The sequence below is a fragment of the Haplochromis burtoni genome, unplaced genomic scaffold, assembly GCF_018398535.1.
Source record: "Haplochromis burtoni strain Fernald_Lab_line unplaced genomic scaffold, NCSU_Asbu1 Contig_6, whole genome shotgun sequence".
NCBI lineage: Eukaryota > Metazoa > Chordata > Actinopteri > Cichliformes > Cichlidae > Haplochromis > Haplochromis burtoni.
In genome coordinates, this window is record NW_024582367.1 from 1,632,891 (window position 1) to 1,656,818 (window position 23,928).

The following is a 23,928-nucleotide window of genomic DNA, read 5'->3' on the forward strand; positions in this document are numbered from 1 at the left end:
AAATCTGACATTTGACTCCAAAATTTGATCAATACTTTAATAACGTCTTTCAGTAAAAGTCACTTTTGTTCCAAGCTCATCACAAACAGCTCAGTTTGAGCACAACATGATGCACTCCACCAGGTGTTCTTCCGTTCTTCACTGGTCTTCACATCACACCAGGAGCATTTTGGAAGCAGGGGTCTTTTATTTTGAAATTCTCTCTGTAGTTTCTGTATGCATCTTGAGATCTGAGGTTATTTTCAGAGATGCAGTACAGAACGCTGCTTCTGAAACGCACCGCAGTGCACCAGGTGGAAGCCGGTCATGGTCATGAATGCGTGCAGTGAGCCGTGCATTTCACGGGGTCACTCTAAACGGCACTCTCAACACAGTACTGCAAGTTATGCTTCAGGTTTCCTTTAGCGTCAGTTCCATGAAACACATGTAGCGTTTATGGTCCGACTGGTCTCACGCCTAACCGTGAGAATGCACGGGGCGCCGCTGGGTCGCATTTCAGCTCTGACGCAGGCGCTGAAGCTTATCCCGCCAACTCGCATTAATGCCGGCAATTCTAACTAATGTGCTGCTGCGTGTTTCAGAAACACTCCAGTGGCAGCTTCTCAACAGAAGTTGTTTGAAGTTCAATAGAGCAGGTCACACAGAGAAAAGCTTTTCAAAATAAAAGACCTCACTCTAAAATGCTCCAGGTGTGATCTGAAGCCTTGCAACAATTGGGACAGAGCACACCCAACATGGTGCATCTCTTTAAAGTTGCCACTTCCAACTTATGTTAGCAGTGATTTTTTTTTTAACCATTTTTAGTAAAGTTTTATCAAAGATTGTTGTAAAGTCAAAATGTTAGACCATTAATTGTTAACAAATATTAGGTTTTTAATTATAATAATATTTAACTGTAAACTAAGGTGGGTTAGCTGTCATATTATCTTTTATTAATGATGATTGTTGTGAAGCGTTATCAAAACTCTGTAAAACGAGACTGTTTGCAACTCACATCCAAAACTTATTAAAAACTCAGAAATTAAGATATATTTGCACTTCAGCACGTTACATATTCTCGGTTGTCTTTTACTAACGCCTCCATTTCCATCTTTCAAGGACCAAGACTGGAGCTGGACGAAATACGAAACTTTAACAACAAAACTAAAAAAGCAAAATTCGTAAAGTCCACCCTCCACCCCCGTCTGAGTAACACTAAGGACTGTGAGCTGATAACGCGGCTGAGCGGCGTCTAACAGTACAGTAGTACAGTTTGTACATGGACTCGGGATTTTCTCGTGAAAACGACTTTCCTGCTCATCTTTAAAGAAAAAAAAAAAAAGCTGAGTTCACGCATGCTCAGCGGCGTCCGTCTCCTCCCATCGTCTCACATGGTGGAAGGTTTGATTATTGAGCTTGTTTTTTATGACAAAACAATGAAGCTGTCTCTCTCTCTCTTCTTTTCTTTATGCTGCACAATATTCATCACACTTTGGTTTTTACTATCACTGCAAAAATGGAGCAAACTATAGCACCACATTTGAGGGCTTGACGTGGATCAGTCAGGTGGGAGAGCGTTCGACAGGAACGTGGGAACTCGTTTGACCCCGTGGCATGAACGGGAAACGCAGGAAGGTGTCGGGGGTCGCTGGAAGGCGGGTGTGGGGAGGAAATAAGAATCAAGCAAAGAGCACTTTGATACTCCCATGTGTCCTCTCTGTGAAGAGGTGAAACGTTCCCAGCTGCCAAAAATGTTGCAGAATTTAAAGCGAGCAGAAACTGTCAGCGTCGGTTTGATTGATTTACTAGAAACGTTTGAGGGCGCGTGTTGAATTCTCTGTATGTACGTTTTTAAAAAAACAAGTGTTACAGGCAGAAATCCCATGGCTGGCCATTATGTTAATACGATGTGTATATTGTATGTGTGTCTTTTTAACCGTCATGGATGTAAGGCGGGGTTTTCTCGTCTCGTTCGGGTGCAAATAATGTACGCTAAATTCATAGTCGTGCAGAGCTGAAACGATCAGTCCGTAGTTTCCACAGAAATCTGAGTAATCCTGTAATCAATTCTGCATCAAGACGAGCGGGTGGTGGGGCTCGTGTTCAGACTGTGCCGTAAAACCACTGCAGAAGAAGAGGACGGGGTTAGGAGACCAGAGGGCTGCAGGGCGGAGGCAGATTTAATGGGACGGTGAAGGATGGCGAGGCTTGCTTTGTACTGCACGCATGAGCTGCTCCAGAGGAAGTTCTTTTCAGATTTTCAGATTAAAATGTAAATCTAAAAGTGCACGTTTCCAAAGAGCAATTTATATCGACGAGGTTACCTGCCGAGCTGCATGTCAGTAAAGTTCGCACAGGAACCTTTGCACATTTAGTCACCGTTGCAGAAAATAAATTGCATATTCATGATGATTAAGAATAAATAGCTCGATTTACACTTGGCCGACCTCCCACTTTAAGATGATCTGGGCCGTCTTCAGCACAGCGGCCGTGTTTGCATCTCTGAGTGAAATTGCCGTTATTCCTCCAAATCAGTGAACACGTTTAATTTTCTGCAAAAGCCTCGTGATGCCCGTCTGTCTGAGAGTTTAGTTTTTCTCGAGTCCAGTGAAAGCTCGGTTAACAAAAACATGAAAAATCTTTTTCACTGCAGATCTGATATCTTTGTCTCCCTGTCAAGGCTGAAAACAAATATTTTGTGCACATCATGGGTAATTCTGCTCATCTTATTTTCATCTTATTTTTATGGATTTGAAAGATCTGAAAGTCTAAAACCTTGTTGGTGTATTTTTGACAGATTAAAGTCAAATTATTTATTCAAAAGAAAATAAATCAAGTGTTTCTGATCTCTCTGAGATGATAATTGATCTTTTTCTTTATCAAATACGGCCAAAAAGAAAACCATCTCAAATGTCAGTGCCGTTTTTGAACAGTTTTATATTCAGACTTTTTGTTAAGAGAGATTTTAAGGATTCTCAACTTTTTCTGAAATCAGAGAGAAATGAGTGATAGTCAGTGATAACAAATGTGCCATCCACCAGAGTCTGTCATTCAAAAAATGAGGAAATGTAAAACAAATGAGTAATCTTACCCTCTTATCCGGCTCAGGCTTGCAGGGGGTGAGTGTGGAAATCATTTCCTCTATTTTTAAATAATTGCATGTGTAAAGCTCAAGCCTTCACTAAGTCACATCGCACACCTCAACACGTTTATCAGGTAAAGAAAACAGGATCCAGGTTCAATTTTATTTCATTAGCCGTCGGCTCAGTGGGATAGTCTGATGCTCTGCGTCCCACCAGTTGGACCCACTCCACAGTTTGAGAACCAAAAGGTAAAACTGGTGTAAACAGAACCAGAGCTGCTCTTACTTTCATTCGTTCCTGTAGGAGGTCACGACTGAAGTTACTGACAGTGAGAAAGTTACATTTGGAGCCTTTCAGTGATAACAAATAATGTCATCTGCCAGAGTCTGTCATTCAGGAAATGAGGAAATAAAAACAAATCGGATGCATTTAGTTTGTTTGGATTGTCTGCGAGTCTCAGCTCGAGTTTTCCCCTCATAACGATCAATCTGTCAAAAATTAGGGGTTTTTGTCCTTATTTTTTAAAAGTCCAGAATTGATTCATCCATGAGTAAAGCAGTGATTATTATAATGTTACACGGTATATTGATGGTGCTGAAGAAACGCTTCCTGTTTCTCCGCTTTCTCAGATCTGAGTAACAGGAAGCCGAGAACGTCTCGGGCTAATTTGCTTGAAAAACAAATAAAGACTAGCCGGCTAATCGTTTCAGCTCTCACCACAAACACGAGTCGTTTCTCTCTGACATCCCATAATGACAGGAATGCAACAACGTTGGTGCAACGCGGTCGGGCTTCCTCTAATCGGAGCGATCGAACCCGTGAGCGATGGGTTGAATGTGCTGTACGTCGTGTTTCTTTGGGCCAGAGAGAGAAATGAACTTTCTTGTATTTATGAAGTTAAAGTGCAATGGCTAAAATAATATTTTCTTTTTGTTTTGTATTTAAATAACTCCGTTTGTTTCTTTCCATTTGAGTTTTGTTTCCGTCTGCTGGTTTAAGTATGTTCACTTTTTAGAAATGCAATTGTATGAAGATCAAATGTTTACCTGGAAATAAAATAAATCACTTTGGCACGATTCCTGTGTCGATGCTTCTTTCAGTTACTCGGTGAGGAAAAGCTGGAGCCCGGCCAAACACTTGATTGCGGGCTGAACCCAACATAACAAGAAGGTTGTTATTTCCATCTGCGGTAGTTTATATTTGTTTGGGTTTGTCTCAGCTCCTCTGCCTCGCACTCTTGCAGAGGTTTATAATTTCATCCAATTTGTGGTTTAATCTGATCTATTCAGTTCAACTTTATAGCGCCAAATCACAACAGCACTGCTCTCAAGACACTTTGAGCAGCCAACCTCGACACGATTCACTTAACCGCCCCTCGAATACATCACGCAGCGATCACAGCAGTGAAACGAGCTGGATTTTGGGAATCCGATGAGTACACCTAAAGTGCATCTGTGACGACAGACGTGACACACTGATTAAATCAGAAGCATGATGCAGGTGGTCCCAAACTGTAGACAGGCTTAAACTCATCAGCTTTAAAAATATTAACAAGATGAATATGGAATTTATGAGAAACGTACAATGCCTTTTTCCTCTGAGGGCTTTGGCTGCCAGACTTAGGATCAGTTGATTAGTTTTGTGTTCAATTGTATTATTCTGTTTTTGTTTTTACATGTACGGATTTAATTTCCTGCTAATTTCTTTCCCTTTTTTGTACTGCTGGGATTCTTCTGGTGGTCCCCGCTGACGTAGCAGCGTCCATATTATTTGCTTTTTGTAACCACGGACTGAAAATGCTTCCCAGATGTGCTGCTCCTCAGCGAGGAGGAGGGCGGATCATATTTGTTTGTGCTGAAACTTGAGTCTCTAGTCACAGTAATCATAGTCATAGTGGGTCATTGGCTGTGACACTGTGACAGCATGTAGCTCACTAACTGTAATGTTGTGCTTTTACGTTTAAGCTGACTAATTTGTCCTCAGATTTGACTCATCGAGAGTTGAGCTGCTTTTTACTGCTTGTCCATTTCTCTAATTGCAGCATCACTGATAAAAGGAAGGAAACGTCCTGACAGGACTTCCTGTACACGTTAGTGTTCTCTCGGTGTTTCTCGGGACTTCATAACAAACAAGCTTAATGCAAACAGTTTGATTGCACTCAGTGCGGTCACCGCTCTGTAATCGTGACTCAATAGAGGACGGGTATTTTTTTTTGGTCGGTATCAAAAAAGGGGAAGTTGGTATCATTCGAGATAACTTGACTCGGGTATTCAATAATTTTATCTGAGTCTTTTAAGAGTGAGTCAGTGCAGATGATCATCTTATTCACTCTTCTTCTCATGACCTGGTTTAAGTGTTTCTGGCTCAGCATCAACTGTTTTAGCACACGTCAGGAAGTGATTTGTCAGAAGTGTTACAAGCACGAAAAGTCATGCCAGGTCACAGCTGTCGGCCTCCGGATAGGCTTAGATTACAATCTTATCTCTGCACACTGAAACGTTTAGGACTAATACGCTGTTATTAGTAATATTCTGTTATTTTACCCCGAGTTTAAAATAGTTATAGGCAGGAAACTTAAACGTGGTTTGGGAGACCACACAGAGGTCACTCTGAAGTATGTTACCCTAGAAAGTGTTGTGGTTTTGTCCTGCAAAAGGAGCTCAAAGCAGAGTAAACACACAGCTGGCTGCAGGGTTGAGTCGACGCCCGGATCTCTTTGAAGAGAAGGCTTCGTCATCGCGTATCAACTCGTGCAGAATGCGCTCGTTAAGTGGGCAGCAAGCACAGGCGAAACGTTCTGCTGCCAAACAAGCCACGCTCATTGTTAACCGTTGTTTTATTAGCCGTGAATCAGAGTGAATCAGACGAGCTCTGGGAGAGAAACCAGCACCCGCCCCCTCTACTCAGTCCCACATTCCTCCAGGCTCGACTCCCATGTCGGATTTACAGCAGAGCTTAAAGTCACATTTCCCCCCCTTTTTACAGTGAGATTTACATATCTGACATTAAATATTTGTGGGAGTTTGTCTAGCAGAGAGTCATATTTATGCTTCTCTTGTCTTCGTCCTGCAGTTTGCTGCTTCAGCTACTATGATAGTTTGGACAAAAGCGAGAGGGTTGCCGGTTTGGTGTGGAGGTCCTGAGGTCAGAGTCCTGACCTCAACTCCATCAAACATCTTTGCCAGAGCCGGTATCACAGAACATCAGTGTTTGATCTCAACAGAATAAACGCCTTCCAGCTTGAGGCCGACTCCCATGTTAAAATGGTTTAAAGCAGAAATAAGCACGTTTAGGTTTGCTTCTATGGATATCTTCCCCTTTCATAACAAAAATCCAGAGGGTGAACTGCTCACTTACCCCTCCGTTTTTGTTTTTGAGTCCTGCTCTGCTTGTACGTGTAAACCTGCAATCAGCCAATCGCACGCATATCACATGTAGACACGGTCAAGACAACTTGTTGAAGTTCAAACTGAGGATCTGAATGGGGAAGAGTGCTTGCTGCCAAACGTTGTGGCCTAAATATTTCAGAAACTGCTGATCTGCTGCAATTTTCCCACACCATCCCCGAGTTTACAGAAATTGGTCTGAAAGTGGAAAATGTCCAGCGTGTGGGAGGTCTATGGGGAGAAAAAGCCTCGCTGATGTCAGAAGCCGGTGGAGAATGGCCTGGCTTCTTCGAGCTGATAGGAAGGAGGCAGAAACTCAAATAACGACTCATTACAGTCAATGTATGCAGAAGAGCATCTCTGAATGCACACATCAGACCTTGCTGATGGGCTACAGCAGCAGGAGACCCCACGAGCATCACTCCTGTCAGCTAAGAGCAGGAAACTGAGGCTACAGTTCCCACAGGCTCACTCTAATGAGACAACAGCATAATATACATTGTATGAACAGTTTAGGATGCTGCTGGTTTAATGGTGAGCATCATTTAAACCCCTCAGCTTACTGACGCAGTGTACCTGTCTTCCGATTGCTACTGCAGCATCCTGAACCTCAGATCGTTCGCTGTACTTGAATGGCCTCCAGTCGCCTGATCTCAGTCCAGCAGAGCACCTCTGGGAGGTGATGGAACCCGAGGAAGGCTTCCAAGAATTAGGGAAGTTCAGAAGGGAAGAGGGGGTCCAGCATGGATGTTTGTGTTTTCTGTGCTGCAGTAAGACGTCACTTGAGCCTTTTGATTCACAGTGAAAGTTCTTGTTTCTCCGAAGAAAAGTGAGCAGCATTTCAGTTAACAGAAGACATTAAAAAAAACAAAAAAACAAAACAATGTCTGGATGCCAAACAGGAAACTCAGACGATAAAGTCTGAGTCCTCGCAGCTGCCTCTCAGACCTGCTTCCTTTAGCCGCTCATTAGAGACCAGTAAAGACACTGTTTGCTGGGGAAGAACAATAGAAGGCTGCTCGGTCAGTTAATTAAATGTTACACAAGGAAAACAAATCCAATGTAACGGATGTAATTTCCCTCTGTTTTGGACCACACCAATGAATTACACAGTCAGCTGATGCAACATGATCACACTGTCGAAATAAAGTGCACTTTATTCATTGCAACAGAAAGCGCTTCATGGGAATTCAAGTTTTTACATCTGATCATACGCAACTGATTACAATTAAAGAGGACCGTTATCATGTGAAATCATACGCTGTAGTTTTGGATTAATGACTACTTTGCAGTTCAACATATGAAACCTTCACAATTCTTCCTAGAAAAATATCAGTGCAGTTTAAGAGAAAACAAACAAAACAGTAATTTCTCCTCAAGGCTCCATTACATCCACCCATTCCCCACCTCTGTGGGACTGAACGAACAATGGAGCTTAAAAAGGTTTAAAGCTGAACCACAGTAACACACAGAGGCCACGTAACGGACGTACCTTCAAGTACAGTGCAAAGTAATGTAAAAAAACACTTCGTAGAAGGCACAAAATGGCTGTGAAGGCACTGTAGGGACTGCATGAAAGTCAAAAATCCAAAAAAGAAGGAAAAAAATACAGTTTCCCAGTGATCTCTCAGTATCAACTGGAACTTTGTTTAATTTAAAAGAAAAAAAAAAGGCACAACAATCACAAACCAGCAGGTAAAAAACATTTGAGGCTGTGTTTGCGTGCAGCTATTAGTGAAACCTCACTAGTCGCTCTGTTTTTGGTCTCAGCTGTTCATTTGGCTATTTTTACAAGCTGGTCTCCAAAGAAGAATTTAAATAAGAACAATTAAGGATGCAGACGAACACTGTCTCGTGGTTGGTTCAAAAAGTTTTGAGTCCAGCATTTAAATAAAATAAAGGGTAGCACATCGTTACAATTTTGAATAACGGCATTACAAAACCACCCGAATCAACGTTTCACACCACTTAGAAACATGTTGGGATTAGTAACAGGTTTACAGACTGGCTGTTGTCACTCGCAGTTAGATTCTTCTACCTCTTTCTGATATTTTGGAGATTATTTCGTTTTTCTTTCAGGCTGCTGGACTCAGATTTCCTCCCTAAACCTATCATTTTGCTCACCAGGACATAGAAATTACACGACTGATCAAATTTGATAAAAACAGTTTAAAACTTTGCAGACTTTCCCTAAAATATACTTTCAAAAATCTTTTTAACTGGAAGTGAAACATTGCCGGCATATTTGCTGCTGAAGAATTCTCCCATACATTTCCTGACTGTCTCCTAAAATGCCTCCAGCTCTTTACTCACATGCAGTCTGCTTGAGATGAGTTTTCACTGCTGAATACACTCAGGCTAGTTAGGCTGAGAGCTGCCCGAGCTCCTGCTCATTGTTCTTTTACTGGAGCTGCAGCTGTTTTCACATTCATTATGAAGTTACAGATTCTTTTGTTTGTTGTGTTTTTACTGCTGAGTAAGCAACAGGCAAGTAATAGGAAAGTTGATCACTTCTATTTGTTGGTGATCAGGTATTGTATTAGTATACACCATCAGTCAACTGTCTGATTTACTGTGTTACACAGCAGCCGTCTTTGATTCTGCATGGCCACACGGACATGAACCTAACAGGGCGTATTAGGGCCACTAAAATTTGTTGAAAAAAAGTCAAATTTACAAGAAAACGTACCAAATTTAAGAGAATAAATTTTTAACTTTACAAAAAAAAGTCTACAAGCAAATTTGTGCACAAAGACTGGAAAAAGTGGCAAACTGTCTTATAAATGTTCACCTCTGAAGCTTGAGTTTCCCCAATGCTGTAAAAAATGTTAAAAGTGCTCCGACATTATGCCTGTGCAATTTTAACAATGCAGGGTGGCCCATGATTTAGAGACCTTTGACATAATTAGGATTTTCTTTCTTATTATGTTCAGACTAGTTGCTTAGTTTTGCTTTGCTCCTGTTTAATTACGTCCTAAATGACTCCCAGCAACATTCAGATCTCTTTATATCACAGTGGAGCTGCAAGCTCAGTTCTGTGCAGGTATCAGGACAAGTGACCCTTTGACATGGACACTTTTTCACATTATCTTATAAAAAATACTGATTAGAGCTGCTTGTAGAGGCACAGAGTGTGTGAGTGTGCATCCCAAACAAGCTACAAACTGAACACATTACCATTCACGAAAAAGATAACTGCCTAATCATTTTCATGCAGTCCCTGAAACACTCATTAAATAAATACTGTAAAACAATATCTTATAAAAGTGCTTTACACGCGTTACACAGGAGGAAAACTGCAGCAGCAGTTAATTTAGAACGAACCCCACCACCAGAAAACAGCCAAAAAAAAAAAAAAATCAGACTTTTCCACAGCAGCTGTGCAGCTGTTGGTCTCGTGTCATTAAAGATACTCTCAGCTGGTGGAGCCTCGGTCTGCACAACATCTTTACCGGCTTTGAAGCGTAAACTTTTCCACAGAGCCGAGCGTCGGCGAGTCTCAAACACTGATGCGGCTGCGGGCCACTCGCTTTTAAAAAGTAAAACTACACCCTGGATGTCTCTGCTTTGGTACAAGTCGATACTCTTGATGAGGATTTCATGCGAGTCTGTGAACACGAGGCTTCGCTGGGGGCGGAGGAGGCGCGAAAGGCTTTATTCTGGTTGCCGGCGAAGGGCTGGGCTTGACCGGAGGTACGGGAGGAGGGGTTGGTTTCACTGCTTTGTTCTGAAAAACAAAAAATGATTCTTAGGTGAATTTATGAAAGCAAATTAGCAACTTCTGCACCTCAACACTGCTTCCTGTCATCGGGATGGATGCTCATGTTAAACTAAAGTTTCAAATAATGATGGCTCTGCATGATGTCATGGAGATCCCTTATATTGTCACGTATTCCAACTCTGTTTTTAAAGAGTCACCCAATCTGTTTGTTTGAGACAGCTGATGAGCTCTAGCTTCACGAAGGCCCAGTGTGACATGCATAAGGATTATTTTGAGTTGTGAATCATGCAAAGCTACTCGAGTAAGTCCAAAAATAAAAAACGTAGAGCTGGAAAATGTTTGGGCAGACCAGTTGATTCCTATTGATCCCCAGAAGAAAATGCTTTAAACAGGTAGAAAGCAAAGAAAGAACATCTAAATATGAATGAATCAATGAAAATAAATAAAACACGAGTGACCTTTATATGACGTCCTGGGGAAAAGTGTTTAAAATTCTCTGCTTTGGCGCTCACCTGTGTTTTATTCAGAGGCGGTAAAGGTTTAGATGGAGGTAGAGGTTTCATCTGTGGTGAAAAGGAAGAAGACTGTTATTTAACTGGGATTTAGAGCAGATGCTGGCACTTTACAGGCTCCTAATGAACATTAAAGTCCAAGTTTGATCACATGGAAACCAAAAATCAACAATGACATTATTTCATAAAGCCACAGAGCTACACTGATGTTTATCAGTCCTCTGTGACTGGCTGTTCCAGTAAAGTCTGCAAAAATCAACAATCCTAAGCTGTTTTCATTAAACAGCTCAACACTGTAGACTAAACTACGTCCAAAAAAGCTGAGTTTAAAGCTGGGCTCAGTCTACACGATACCAGCAAAGAAACAGCTGACAGTTTCTTCTGATTGGCTGCCCCTCATAAAGATGAGATTGAGTGAGGTAATGAGTCACACAAAAAAAATGAAGCCTGAGCTTTTAGCTTGTAACCACGGTGATCACATTATAATATTACACAGGGCAGAAAGTAAGGAAAAAAGATGGCAGGTCTCCTTTATGCATGTTATTTAACATAGTTTCATTTTTAAGCTTTAATAGACACTCAAGTTGCTGCATTATGTCTTTAAAAACAAAAGTCTTACCGGCTCAGTTTCCGACGTGACTGACGATGAAGACGGTTTCAGCGGTGGCTGGAAAACAAAAAGCGGTTTGTCAGCATTTCACAGTAAAACAGACCTGCGTACACCTGGCTGCTCGGCGTACCTGTGGGGCGGGTCTGCAGGGGGTCACTCGACCCATCAGAGGGGTGCAGGCCTGTTTCGCTGTGGTCTCCATGAAGGTGGGCTGACTGATCTGAGGTCTTTCTTTACCACTTCCTTCTTGGAACGACGGGTTCAGCTTCCCTTCAGCTGAATGCACTTTCCTGTGAAGACAACATTTATTTATTTAGCCGGGAAGAAGAAGGAAAAGATTAAGAGTCCAGACCGCAGAGGGGGGAAACTACCTTGTAGCGATGTAGCGCTCCATGTCGTCCTTCTTACAGCACATCAGCCCAGCAATCAGCAGAGTGACGACCAGCAGGATGGAGACTGCTGCGCACACACCGGCTATCAGCCCAACCTGATCTGCAGGCAGAGGAAACGTAAAACTGCACTTAAGTACTGATGCGTCTTTTTTTGCACTCTGTATGTCTAAGTGCAATTAAATTCTGAACAGCATTGCCTTCAGAACTGCGTTAGTCCTTCATGGCATAGATTCAACAAGGTGCTGGAAACGTCCCTCAGAGACTTTGGCTCATATTGACTCTCTCCGTTAGCCACAGAGCTCCTGGAGTCATTGAGTCAGATGATGAAATCTGGTCATCTTCTGAGCAATAAAACTGGGTCACGTTTTCATTTTGTTCAGTTTAATTTAAGCTCTAACAAAGGGTCTTAAAGTTCTGCTACAGCTCTCGTTAAAAGCAAAAACCAGACCCGATTTATATTTGTCCGATCTTCCCTTCAAGATCGACTCCTTGTGCACTCTGGACCAACTTCTCCAGCTACTTTGGGCTGCTCCCTTCCTCACCAGTGGGTATCTGGTGTGGTTTTACACCAGATGCTGTTCCAGATAGATTCCCAAAGGCATCCGTTTCTGCTCCCGGGGTCAAACCATGGATCTTTCACTAGTTAGGTGACTGCACCAAACCACTGCACTATGTTGTGTGTCTTTGCCCCGTCTAAGTCCTGATCTCTCCACTTGAACTCGAGCTTTTCTTTGGCTCGTTCAGTAAGTAAATATTTAGTCTGGGTTTCATGTCGGTTGGTTGAATGGTTGAATGAGGATGCAGGAATCCTAATCCCCTCATTTCATTACTGCAGAACTTCATGTTGAACGACCACAGCGACCACACTTGGGTCACAGTTCTTGCTCTCTGAAAACAGCCGTTTGCTCCCAGCTCTCTGAGTAACAATGATCCTCGACACGAACAGTTTGTGGCCCAGGGTGAAATCACAAAAGCGCTCCTGAAAGTGGTCGGAGCAGGATTTCCACGGAGCGTTTTACAAACGGCAGCCACTCTGGAAGAAGTGATTGAAGATTATCTAAAAGCTAAATTTAAACCAGTCGCGGTTTTTGCTTTTTCTTTGGCCTCAGGAGCAAAATTTTCTGATCACGACTTTTAAGTAACAAATAAAAATGAAGATTTTAGTTTAAATTTTACAACTAAATCGTGAGGAAGCTCTTGAACTGTGGCTAAAAACTCAATACGAAGCATCTTTTTCCCGTTTTAACAACTTACCAGCTTCTGGTTTTGCAGAACGATTAGACTATCAAATCTGAAAATGTTATTTTCTAAGAGCAACATGAAAATGTTATGTAAAAGGAATTTTCCACACAAACAACAAGAGCAGTGTTCAGAGGAAGTTATGTCATCCTCTTATTTTCTTAATTAGCTTTAGTTTCACAAAATTTTTTGTTTTGTTCAGAGGTAAGTGTGTTTTAGAGTCTCTTCTTCCCCTTTTCTTTGGTACTATGTGGACAGAAAGTTGCACAATTATGAGGCGCAACTCAAGTTCAAGCTTCATGTGCAGAATGTAAATACATTCTGCACATGAAGCAGAGACAACCAAGTCTTCTACAAAAGAGTGTTGAAACTAAATTAGAGCAAACGGGGTCAGTGCTGGGAGGCTCTCATAATGAATCACTCATGTTTCTTATTCACTGGGAAAATGATTCAACAAGCAGCTGTGACTTGTTTTCATCTGAAAGTCTCATTGAGCCTGTAGATTACAACAGCAGCTGAACGCCTCTAAACGTCCTGCGTCATAGTTTATCGTGAACGTTAAATGCACCGCAGCGTCTGTACCTTGAGGTAAATCCGCGTACTGGACGTTGCATTTGGGAGGAGCCCAGCCGGGATTACAGTGGCACTCGTTCCTGTGATTACACACCTGCGGATAAAAAGCAGTTAAATGATTAAAAACACGAGTCGTGGAAGTGGAGCTCATGTTCAACGCGACTGGTTTGGATCGTGTTTGAAAGGCGTTTGCAGTTTTTTATCTGATCGTTTCTTCATTTTATTCAGTCAGTGTTTAAAGTCATTTATAGTTTCTTCCCCCGTCGTTAGGAGGCTGTTACATTCCTTGAGACTAGCTGCATTTGTCCAGTTTTAGTCTGCTGTGATGGCTAAAACAACATAAACAGTGCATTCCTCATCTCTTTTCTCATACCTAGCACCACTTTTAGTTTGACTTATTTGGTAATAACAGCTCTTTCTTTCTCTCTCGCTGCTTTTTCATCTCTTTTTTAATAATTTTTGGCTCTGAAGCTGCTATTGTTCCTGCCCCGTCTGCTCTCTGCTGTTTCTTCTACATCCCTCATTAAAACATCTAAGTTTATGGCTGCCTGTATGTCGCCTGACAGACTAAACTCAGGGCAAACATGGAGCTCGGGTTCAGTTTAACACCAGATGTTGTTTCAGGTGAGGGGATGAGGTGAAGGTTCATGTTTAATGGTGTGAAAATTACGGTTAGTTCTCTGATTTTGAACTTACTCCGTTGTTGTTGCACTTCTTTGCACAGTCCTCCCTCTTCCCGTAGGCTGACACATCCACACATCTGTTATTGAGGCAAACCTGAGCACAAACGTTTGATTCTGAGTAAAACGGCCAAAATATTCAAAGAAAATTAATCGTCCTGCAATGTGTCTCCCTGTGACAGTTTTACCTTATCCGGCGCACATTTCGTGCCACTCGGCACCATGTCCAGGTTTCTCCTCTTATCGTCGTCCACGGCGAGTTTGCACTCTTTGCCGTACATTGTGTTGTAGCTTGCCCGTTTCCCTGTGATAGACTCGCCTCCTTCCTCACAAAACATCGATCCGCACTTAACATCCCTACACAAAACAAAAGCATTAATCCAGAGCTTTGTGGTGCTTCTTCATCACTCTGAATTCAGGGGGAATGACAGATGGTGACACGTACTGTGGAGCACAACGAATGAAGCCGAATTTGTTCTTCCCACAGTTAGCGCCTTCCTCGCCACGCTGGTTCAGGTTGAAACATAAATCTGGTGCCACCTGGGCCCCTGGAAGAAGGCACAGAAGGAAAGCTTCATGTTAATCTGTCATTTATTGTCGGTCTGAGACTCTACATCCTTACGTTTGCTATACTAATGCACCTCCGAGCACATGGGTTCAGCAGTGTTTTTAAATTCTAAGCGTCCAGAGATGCCAGAGTGGGATCGATGTCAGAGTTAAATATAACTAAAGTGACGAGGCGCCTTAACTGCACGCTGCTGAACTCATCAAAATGGCCAGAAAAGTACTGATTTAATGTGTTAGTCTTGCCTTTTATCAATGGACTGTATTTACAAACCTCTTATGAGACTTTCTTTGCAGTCGCTTACGTAACAAAATGTATTAAATATTTATTTGGACAGATATCTTAAAGTTATTTCCACCACATGACAGTAAAATCTAAATGTTTGTAGACCAATGGCTAAAAGCTCCTTGAGGCTTATCTCATCTACTCAAAACAGTGCTGATTTATCCCTAAATGAACCAAGAAGTAACGCCGGAGGGTGGGGCGGGGGACAAGCTAAGGCCTGCAGTTCCCCTCATGGCCACTTGAGGCCCCAAAAGCCAGTCAGTTCCCAAAGACTTCCCTTGTTAAAATGTCCAACTTTACTGGAGCATTTTTGCATGTTTCGGTGTAACAGCTGCAGGCTGGATGATTATTTTTAAATAACTGGTTCATTAGGATGCTGTTAAGCCTCAGAGTCAGCGGTGTGGTGCTTTGGTTCACAGGCAGCCTGTTAGAGCTCACCTACGCTAACCCGAGCCGCTGAGCTCAACCTGTTCTCTGTGTCTGTGCTGTTGGAGCCTTTCTGGACTTTTTTTAATGGAATCACAAGCTGTACAGTTTAAGCGTGCAGCTTGCTAACCACCAGGTGATAACCTCGTGCTCCATCCTCGCGTCTGGATATGGTGAGCGAGGCTTCAAAATGCACAGCCAAAAACCAGAGTCACATTTTTATATACAAACCCTGAGGTGCACCTTTCTAACTGAGCGTGCAGATATCAGCCAAGAAAGCAAAAGAGCCTCAAACTGGGACTTCCCAAACCAGCAGCTGATGTCTTCGATAGCAGCATGCTGAGCGTACCTGGTCCAAAAAGCCTCCAGCAGTGATGCTCCTGGGTGGGACACTGGCCGTTGTAGCAGTATCCCTGGACAGTGCCGCTGCCCTGGAGCGTTTTGTAGCAGGGCTTGCCGTTCATCTCGAAGCTGTCTTCAGGACAATCCGACGACAGTCCGGTGCAGAACTCGGGCAGGTCGCAGGTCCCGGCTGACTGCCTGCACACGCTCCCAGATGACTTCAACTGAACAAAAATAATATTTTAGTGTTTTGACCTTCTGTATGTACCAGATCTGGACAATAATTCGCTTGTAGGTTTTTGTGGCACTGTTCCAGGCCTTGAAACTGTCAGTTGAGGAAGGATGTGGTGAGTTATAAAAAATTGAAACAGCAGGGTGTTATCCTCCCTTTCCTGTTAGTGCTGAACAGCGGGTGTAAGAGTAACCTTACATTTATTAGCCAGAGGCAGGGTGTGTCTTTAGGAAAGGTCCTGAACTTCACAGAGAATGGGGATTGTTATATCCCAACAGCTACAACAGAAAATCGGCATTCATTTCATTTACTGGACCGATTGTCAAAAAATTCTGAAATATTCATAATCCCGAGTATTAATCTTGATCTATTTTAGTGACGCGCTGACTTTCCTGCAAATTTTCAGTAAAATATCTCAGCAGTTACCAGAAGACGAGCCTCTGATCCTCCTCCAAGGCCTTCATGAAGATATCTTTTGAAATATTTTTGCAAAACATGGCATACTTTGATAGTGCCTGACTTTTTTTTTAAATATAGCACATCAATATTTCTCAGTTATTTAAAAAAATATATTTCAGTATCTACTCAATGTAGATAAGAGGATTAATGTTCCCAGGAGAAAAATCTTACTCATTACAACATCCAGAACCACCTACTGAGAAACTAGCTGCTGGTGTGTGCAATCGTTTTTGTGACACAGTGACGTTAATGACTGTTTTTCCATAAAACGTCCCCGGTGGGAGCCAGCTCAGCACAAAAGAGGTGTGCTGGGAGCTTCGTGGGTTTCTGTGGCTGAGCTGCTCCAAGCACTGCATGTTTTACAGATTCTGGAAGTTCAAATCATTGACAACTTTCACTACCTCACTAAAGTTGGTAACTATCTATGACACACGGCAGAGAAGCTGCACATATGGCTCGAATTATCATTATTTATTCTGGTGTGCTTTACAAAATGTGTCATTGCATTAGGCAGAGCTGGAGCTGAGAAAAACATAGCAGCTTCGTCCAGAATCCAGCTGATGTGTGCAGAGATTAGCAACACACACGCACGCACGCACACACGCACACACGCGCACACAGCTGTGTGTTGCATTGATATTTGGGATAAACTGTATACATAATGTTCTTAAAATTCTGGAGAAAGCCCGGGAAATTGCTGAGTGAAAAGCATCTCCCACGGCTTTATTTGGAAATTACTCTGAGGAGAAAAGAGAGTCTGGGGTTTGACGTTTTCAGCCAACACGTCGCTAAATTTGAGACTCGGATGTTTTTGTGAATGTGAGCTCTGTTAGTTATCAAATCACAGACCGGCTTCAGCGCCAGATGCCAAAAATGTGTCAGGGAATAATTTAAAACACATGCTGAACGTATTTTTGTCTCCAGAGAGTTTTAAACTTCATCGAGAACTCGATTAATCACAGCTGGACCTGTGATTAGTATTAATGTCCTCGCAGCACGCTGACGCTCTGAATCTACATTCAAATTTAGGTTGTTTTCTGCACCTTTGTTTAGATGCAACGTGCTTTGGAATGAGGCGTCTTATACTGTGTAGGTACGGATTAATATAAAGCCACATTAGAAGGGAGCAGAGCAGCTTCAGTACCTGACACTTCTCACAGCACTGTCCGTGAGCACACTGGGATCCTGCAGTCAACCGACAAGTCGAGGCATCGCAGCAGGGATTGTTGCATTCCTGCAAAAAACACAAAGACACACAACGTTTGTTTCTGTGCACACACTTGATCCTCAAACATGGCTGCAGCGATGAAGGCAGTGACCTCACCCAGGAATTCTCCCCCTTCTGATGAGGTGTGAGCACACTAGAAAGCTATTTTAAATTTGAACTCTTTAAGGCTGCAGCTCTGCACACGCTACCTGCCCTAACCTCAGACAGGAAACCACAGCAGTGGGATAAAATGGAAGAACCTAAATAGCATCTCCCTTCAGCAAAGGACATATTTAAACGTAGCTGGGGTTACCTCCACCGTGCCACAGTCGCACTCCTCTCCGGGCTCCATCATGCCGTTGCCGCAGCGGGGGCCCACGGCGATGATCCTGGAGGAGGTGGGCTTTTGCAGGCAGCTGGGCTGAGCTCGCTCCAGGAATTCAGCGAGCTGAGAAAGACTGCAGCTGCTGAACAACTCCGGGAACATTTGATTTCCTGCCCTGTGGGAGGAACAAGGAGATCTGGGCTCAGCTTAAGGTTCAGCGCACCCCTGCTCTGATTTTAACGGTTTACAAATGGGAAAATGTTTGCAGATGCAAAAAATTCTACATCTGCTCTGGTCTGCATTTTTACCTGAGCTTTTCTGCCATGACACAATCCTTCCCGCTGAAGGTGGAACCGCACGTGCAGTCTGGAGCGTCGTGGGAAAGGCCAAAGTTATGTCCCATCTCATGGGCGATAGTGGAGGCGAGGCCTATTGGGTTTTCATTGTGATCCTGAAGGAGAAAAATGAATCAGTATCACCTCCATCGTCCATCCTGATGAACGAGAGTCAGACGCCATTACTCCCACCTGATTCACGCCTCCTGAGTTTCCGGTGCACATGGCGAACTTATTTGCCAGCCCGACTGTTTCTCCGTCAAAATCTCTCCAGCTGTTAAAGACAAAAACGCACCGTCAGGTCAAGCCGGCGGCATCACTGCGGTTAAAACATCTGCACAAATGTCAATCCTCACGTCACAAACTGGGCGTTGTCGTGCTTCACCCTCAGCAGGAGGTCGTCCTGACGCCACGCCAGGAACTTGTCCAGCGTGGCTTCTGAACTGTGGCTGACGTCGATGAGGTCTTTGTTCGACCAAATCTCCAACCCCACCAGCAGGACGCGGATGTTCAGACGCCGATACAGCTGCGGGCGGAGGAGGAGACCGTCAGGAACAGATGTGCTAAGACACGTCAAACATCTTAAACAGCTGGACGCAAACTCACCTTATCGATGTGATTCACGACTCCGAGGATACGGGATTCAGTATTGCTTCCATATTTTTTATACTGCAGGAGAAAAGGAGGCGAATGTGTCAGATTTACTCAGCGATGAGGGTGAAGTTTTATTTAAAGTGAGACGTTATTACCTCAGCGTTGTCCACCACAACATACAGCTCGACAAACCTCTGAGGACCCGGCGTGGGATTCGATTTCTGAAAGGAAACACAAAAAAACTGAAATACACGCCAACATGACACATCAACCTCATTATTTATGGATTATTTACTCACTTATGTGCTTTTACTACACATCTACACACATTAAAATGGAACAAGGGGACAATAAAAGAGGACCACTCCTCTGCAAATAAAAATGTGAGCGAATGAATTCAAGTCCTGCATTCCAAATATATTTACACAGAGGTTCTGACTTCATCGGCGTGACCCCTTCTATTTGGAGAAATCTAACTATTAATGGTGTTTCTGCTACCCGGTGGAGCTCAGGCAGAGCTGAGCTGCTAGCTGACGGTGCAGAGACGGACCGTGTTTCCTTAGCCGCAGAGCAGACTTTAAAGTAGGGTTTGCAAAGCTCTGTGCGAGAGAAGATCCTCGTGATGGGATGAACACACAGGATGAACATGTGTGTTCATCTGTTCTCGATATCAGGAGACGTCTGAACGATCATTTCTGTCCCAAGACGAACCCTGACTCATCGTATGTAACAGAACAGTGGCTGGAATTCACAAACACGCACACAAAAATCAAACTAAGTAAAGGAAAGGTCCCAGCTGACCTCCTCGGGGTCAAGTTTCGATTTTACAGCCAATCTGAACATCAGTATCATTCATGGGATGGATGTTTGATCTGCTTTCTTAAAATTCACTGAGGAAAACTTGCCTATCTTCTAGCTGCGGTTCCTTCAGTGTTATAAAAACTTTTGTATTATATGAAGGTGAAAGAAAACTACACTGGCACTAGAGCATACCCATGATCTGGACCTGAAGAGTCCAGCGACCTGAGGGCCCTGGTCCTGGTCGTAGAGTAGGGTGGTGTTGGATGAAGAGCCACAGCTGGGCCTGCCGCTGATTTTCAGGTGCTCCTGTCTGTAAACGGCATGATCGCCATCGTCCGTCTGCCCCAGAGGCTCGATCAGGTAAACCTGCTGCCGGGCTCTCAGGAAGCCACTGCACATCGACATTAAAGAAATAACTTTATTCGTCTGCCAAGAACAGCAGAGATGTGACTTTGATCCTTATAAAAACATAAAAGCTTTCAAACAGACGTAATGGGTTGTTAAGGGTCATTAAGGGTGAAACGGCGGTACCCGGGCACAGAGCAGCAATGCGACGAGCAGAAAAACAACCAGGTTGCTAAATATGAAGCAAGGCGTTTCTCAAGAACCTGAGAAACTTTCTCTACAGATGATGTAAGTGATAAAACAGGAAGTCCTATGTTGTAAAAATATCTATCGCTGCTCTCTTACCTCATGCCAGAACAAATCCCCACGCTCACCGAGGAGTCGTCCACGCCTTCGATGTGACCGTGATAGTAGCAATGATCCTAAAAACACGGATCGGTCAGTGAGGCCAGCTGGTACAGACATCGCTCACGCAGAGATTCTTTGTTTTTGCTTCCATAAAATCACAATTAGAAGTCTAAAATGTTCGATTTTTATCATTTCTGGGGCAATAAAAAGTTTTTGAAACAGCTCCTTCTCCTCTAAAACAGGACTCGAGGCTATTTTACATAAATAAAGTCAAATTTTTTGAACATTTTTTATGTTGCAAAAAGTGAAAAACATATCATTTGAGATTGAACAAACAAGATTTTACTTAATCATTTAAATAAAGTTAAAACGCACTTGTTTCGGTGATGTTGTCACCCGTTTGCCATCTTCAGTATAATGTGTTTCAGTGTAGTCTCTCCCAATAAGGTTCCTATAAAATTGAAATTCATTTTCATGTATTTATATATAATAACATATATATAATATTTGCATTTGCTGAGCAGAAATGAAACTCACCTGTTTTTTTCCAGAAGAATTGTGTGATTTCTCCCTTCGATGGCCAACTCGTACCGAACTGTATCAGGATAAAGCTGCAGAGAAACGTGCACAAGTCACAGGGCGGCGTTTAACCTCCTGAACATCTTTCACTTGTGGGAAAAAAGGCAAGGAAGGAAAATACCTGTGCAGGTAAAAGTCCTGCACCCAAACATGTGCTTCTGATTTATGATAACACATAGTTTGCACATTTTTAATCTGCAAAGCAGCTAGTGAAACTGCACTGATAAATTAGCTGTTATTAGGAAAACATGTTGAAATGCTGAGAACACAGAGGTTGGTTTTTCAGTCCCGGGTGTCGCTAATCTCATCCAAAATGACTTAAAAACACAAAATTAAAGGATGCCTACAATATGCATTAACACAATGAAGATCAGCTTCATGTCAGAGAACTATTGGAAGAATATTCCTATCTGACATGGAAAAACCAGCACAACGATACTCAGTAACGTATGCAGATTCCACTATTTTTAATAATGAATCACATGAGAAATATTTTAGAGAGAGCACCGGTGATGTGCAGCTGAGGCGTCAGTACCTGCGGGTGGTCCTGAAGGCTCCTCCTGTGTCTCTCCTGGAGTCTCTGAGGTCGGACCACCTCGTAACGCTCCACGTGAGACAACGTCCCCAAGCTGTGCACGATACAAACTACACACCACAAACACTGAGTCACTGTCTGTATATGATCATGAAGGAGTAGTGCAGATGCCAAAGCAAATTTAGGCAAATTCAGCCCAAAAACAGACTGTCGGATGTAAAAAGAAGCATTCAAGAATACAGAGTCTGCAACATCTGCTCACATCTGATTGCATCAGTGCATGCATCTAGGTTTCACTCATTTGAGCTCTGTGGGAGTCACCCCATAACAAAATCTAGAGCGTACAGGAGAAGACAATCATGGTGGCGGAAATGTTCGGGCGTGGAGTTGCTTTGCAGCTTTTAGTAAAATCTGCAACAGTGCTTATGTTTAATATGAGGCCATCAGTCCAAAAGTTGGAAATGACCCAGAAACGGACCCTTTAAATATCGCCTAACGTGCCCTTTTTTTAAAAGTTTTCTCCAGTGAATATTCTGAAAACAGATCAAACATCCAGGTTTCTGTTTAGTGAAACTATGACTTTGGCTTTAGATTGTGACACTTTGACTGGGTGTAAAATTTATTTCAGAATCAGAATCCTTTATTGATCCCTAGGGGAAATTATTTTGGTTACAGTGCTCCAGTATAAACAGTAACATAGACAGACAATACACTAAGTAAGAAATAGACACAATATATACAATATGTACATGATTTATATACATATGTCACTTATTGATAAATAGCTGAATAAGAAGAAGAGCGTGTAGCTATTGCAGTACAGTGTGTTAAGTGGATGAGTTGTACTTCTTCCAAATCAGAAATTTTTGATTTGACTGTTTTTTGTTTTAATGTAATTACACATACATGTGTAACTGGGGGCCAGACCTGATTGGTCTTTAAAAGTGTAAACTGCAGTGAGATCATTAAAAGCTGATGTTGTGATGCCAGCTTTACTGCAAACGAGTGAAAAAAGTATAGAAAGCTAAAATAGTTTCCAGATCTAGACGAGCTCTTTGAATCCTAAAAACAAAAAATGCCACAGCTGTGACAGAAACTGTTGCATTAAATGTGGCATCCCTCAAGGATCGATTTTAGATCCTCTTCTATTGTCGTCTTTGCATTTCAGAAGCACAATATTTACATTTAGTATCATCTACCTGCCTCACCTCACAGCGACTGATGGCAAAAAAACTTTTCTCAACTAAAAATTTAGCAAAACGGAAGTTATTTGATTTCCTTTATTTGACTTAATTTCCAGGTCCTACGTATTTATATTTTTTGGCTTAATCAATTTTTTAAAATCTTATTTTATGTAATGATCATATTTTAAGAATTATTTAGATTTTCTTTTGCTTTGTGCTGATTTTTATCATGTTCTTCTGTGTGTTTTATTTTGAAGACCTCCCGGTATTTTAAACTGACTTCACTTGCTCTTTTTAAAATGCATTTTTTCTTATGCCAGGATAATTATGTGATTTTTATAAAATTTCATATAAAATAATAATAATAATTTAACTAGAAATAATATCCCTTGTTGAACATTTTTAGAATATACTTGTTTTTACACTTCAAGAAAGGGAAACATTAGCGAGGGGTTTTTATTAATGCAGTTGTTTTACTAAACCTGCCTCAGCTTGATCAAATCGTTTTTCTTGGTCATGACTTTCTTACTAATAGATTTTAGATCTCAAATTTCTTCTTAAATAAAGGGCAAACATATCTAAGACCACACGTGTCTACCTATCCATCACCTCAGATGATCTAATTGTTTCATGTTTCCTCCTCTGTACTGCTGAGAAGTTAGATGTATAATCAAATACTGTATTTTAAAGGCACATCAGATCTTTTAAGAGCGTTAATATTTATTAGTAAAGCAAAATAACTTGTAAATAAAACAGTAAATTGGTTAAAGAAAAACAACATTTGCGTAAATAAAGAGGGAAATACTGTTATAAACTGAACCATATGTTTTCTTTTACAGGGACTTTAAACCACATAAACTTCTGCTCGCCTATTAATAGTTCGAAGCTTCTCTGCCAGACTTCATTCACTTTTCTGCTGATTTAGCGGTAGCCTGTTGCTCTTCGTGAAACTTTGTTGGAGTTAAAAGTCTTACCGCATGTGAGCCACAGTAAGAACAAGTCCTCTCCCATCATGATGCGCTCTGCTCGGGCCCAGCCGATCACCTCCCGTTACTCCGTCGTGAATCAGCCGCTTCCAGGCAGCGACTCCCCCGAGCTTCGTTCTTATCTCCGCCCCGCAGACTTACCGGATACCCAACGTTAAGCCAACTGTGGCTACACTTCCGGTGTAATAAAGCTTTAAAAAATAAA

At 42.3% G+C, this 23,928-nt stretch overlaps 2 protein-coding genes across 3 annotated transcripts in view; one reads left to right on the top strand and one right to left on the bottom strand.

The window, feature by feature from the left end:
* The window catches only part of LOC102298787 (inhibitor of nuclear factor kappa-B kinase subunit alpha), a 32,062-nt gene extending 22,229 nt beyond the window's left edge, over positions 1 to 9,833 (top strand). Inside the window, exon 22 of the mRNA XM_042223378.1 lies at positions 1,099 to 9,833. Within this exon, the coding sequence (XP_042079312.1) occupies positions 1,099 to 1,164 (66 nt within the window). The 3' untranslated portion in view covers positions 1,165 to 9,833. The remainder of the gene's footprint in view (positions 1 to 1,098) is intronic.
* Positions 9,834 to 10,196: 363 nt separating this feature from the next.
* On the bottom strand, positions 10,197 to 23,928 carry adam8b (ADAM metallopeptidase domain 8b). 2 transcript variants are annotated; one of them, XM_042223369.1, is made up of 23 exons: positions 23,712 to 23,928; positions 21,554 to 21,663; positions 20,977 to 21,050; positions 20,815 to 20,890; positions 20,437 to 20,513; positions 19,939 to 20,137; positions 19,101 to 19,166; positions 18,958 to 19,020; positions 18,708 to 18,877; positions 18,544 to 18,625; positions 18,325 to 18,467; positions 18,005 to 18,191; positions 17,629 to 17,718; positions 15,801 to 16,017; positions 14,621 to 14,723; positions 14,364 to 14,532; positions 14,192 to 14,272; positions 13,505 to 13,589; positions 11,663 to 11,783; positions 11,422 to 11,581; positions 11,301 to 11,348; positions 10,577 to 10,732; positions 10,197 to 10,544 (listed from the first exon to the last, which is right to left on the bottom strand). In XM_042223369.1, exons 1-23 carry the CDS (start codon positions 23,749 to 23,751, stop codon positions 10,326 to 10,328), a joined length of 2,736 nt encoding a protein of 911 aa, XP_042079303.1. In that variant the 5' UTR covers positions 23,752 to 23,928; the 3' UTR covers positions 10,197 to 10,325. The 2 variants fall into 2 exon arrangements, with proteins under 2 accessions (XP_042079303.1, XP_014191453.2); XM_014335967.2 differs by having other exon boundaries at positions 10,422 to 10,732; positions 23,712 to 23,864.

Bases quoted from the DNA above. Each gene is read 5' to 3' on its own strand.
- adam8b (XM_042223369.1), bottom strand. From the start codon at position 23,751: ATGATGGGAGAGGACTTGTTCTTACTGTGGCTCACATGCG. The intron at 17,719-18,004 runs GTAACCCCAGCT...TGTTTTTTGCAG, and splicing joins GCGACTGTGGCACGGTGGAG to GAATGCAACAATCCCTGCTG. The intron at 11,582-11,662 runs GTAGTTTCCCCC...TTGTCTTCACAG, and splicing joins GAGCGCTACATCGCTACAAG to GAAAGTGCATTCAGCTGAAG.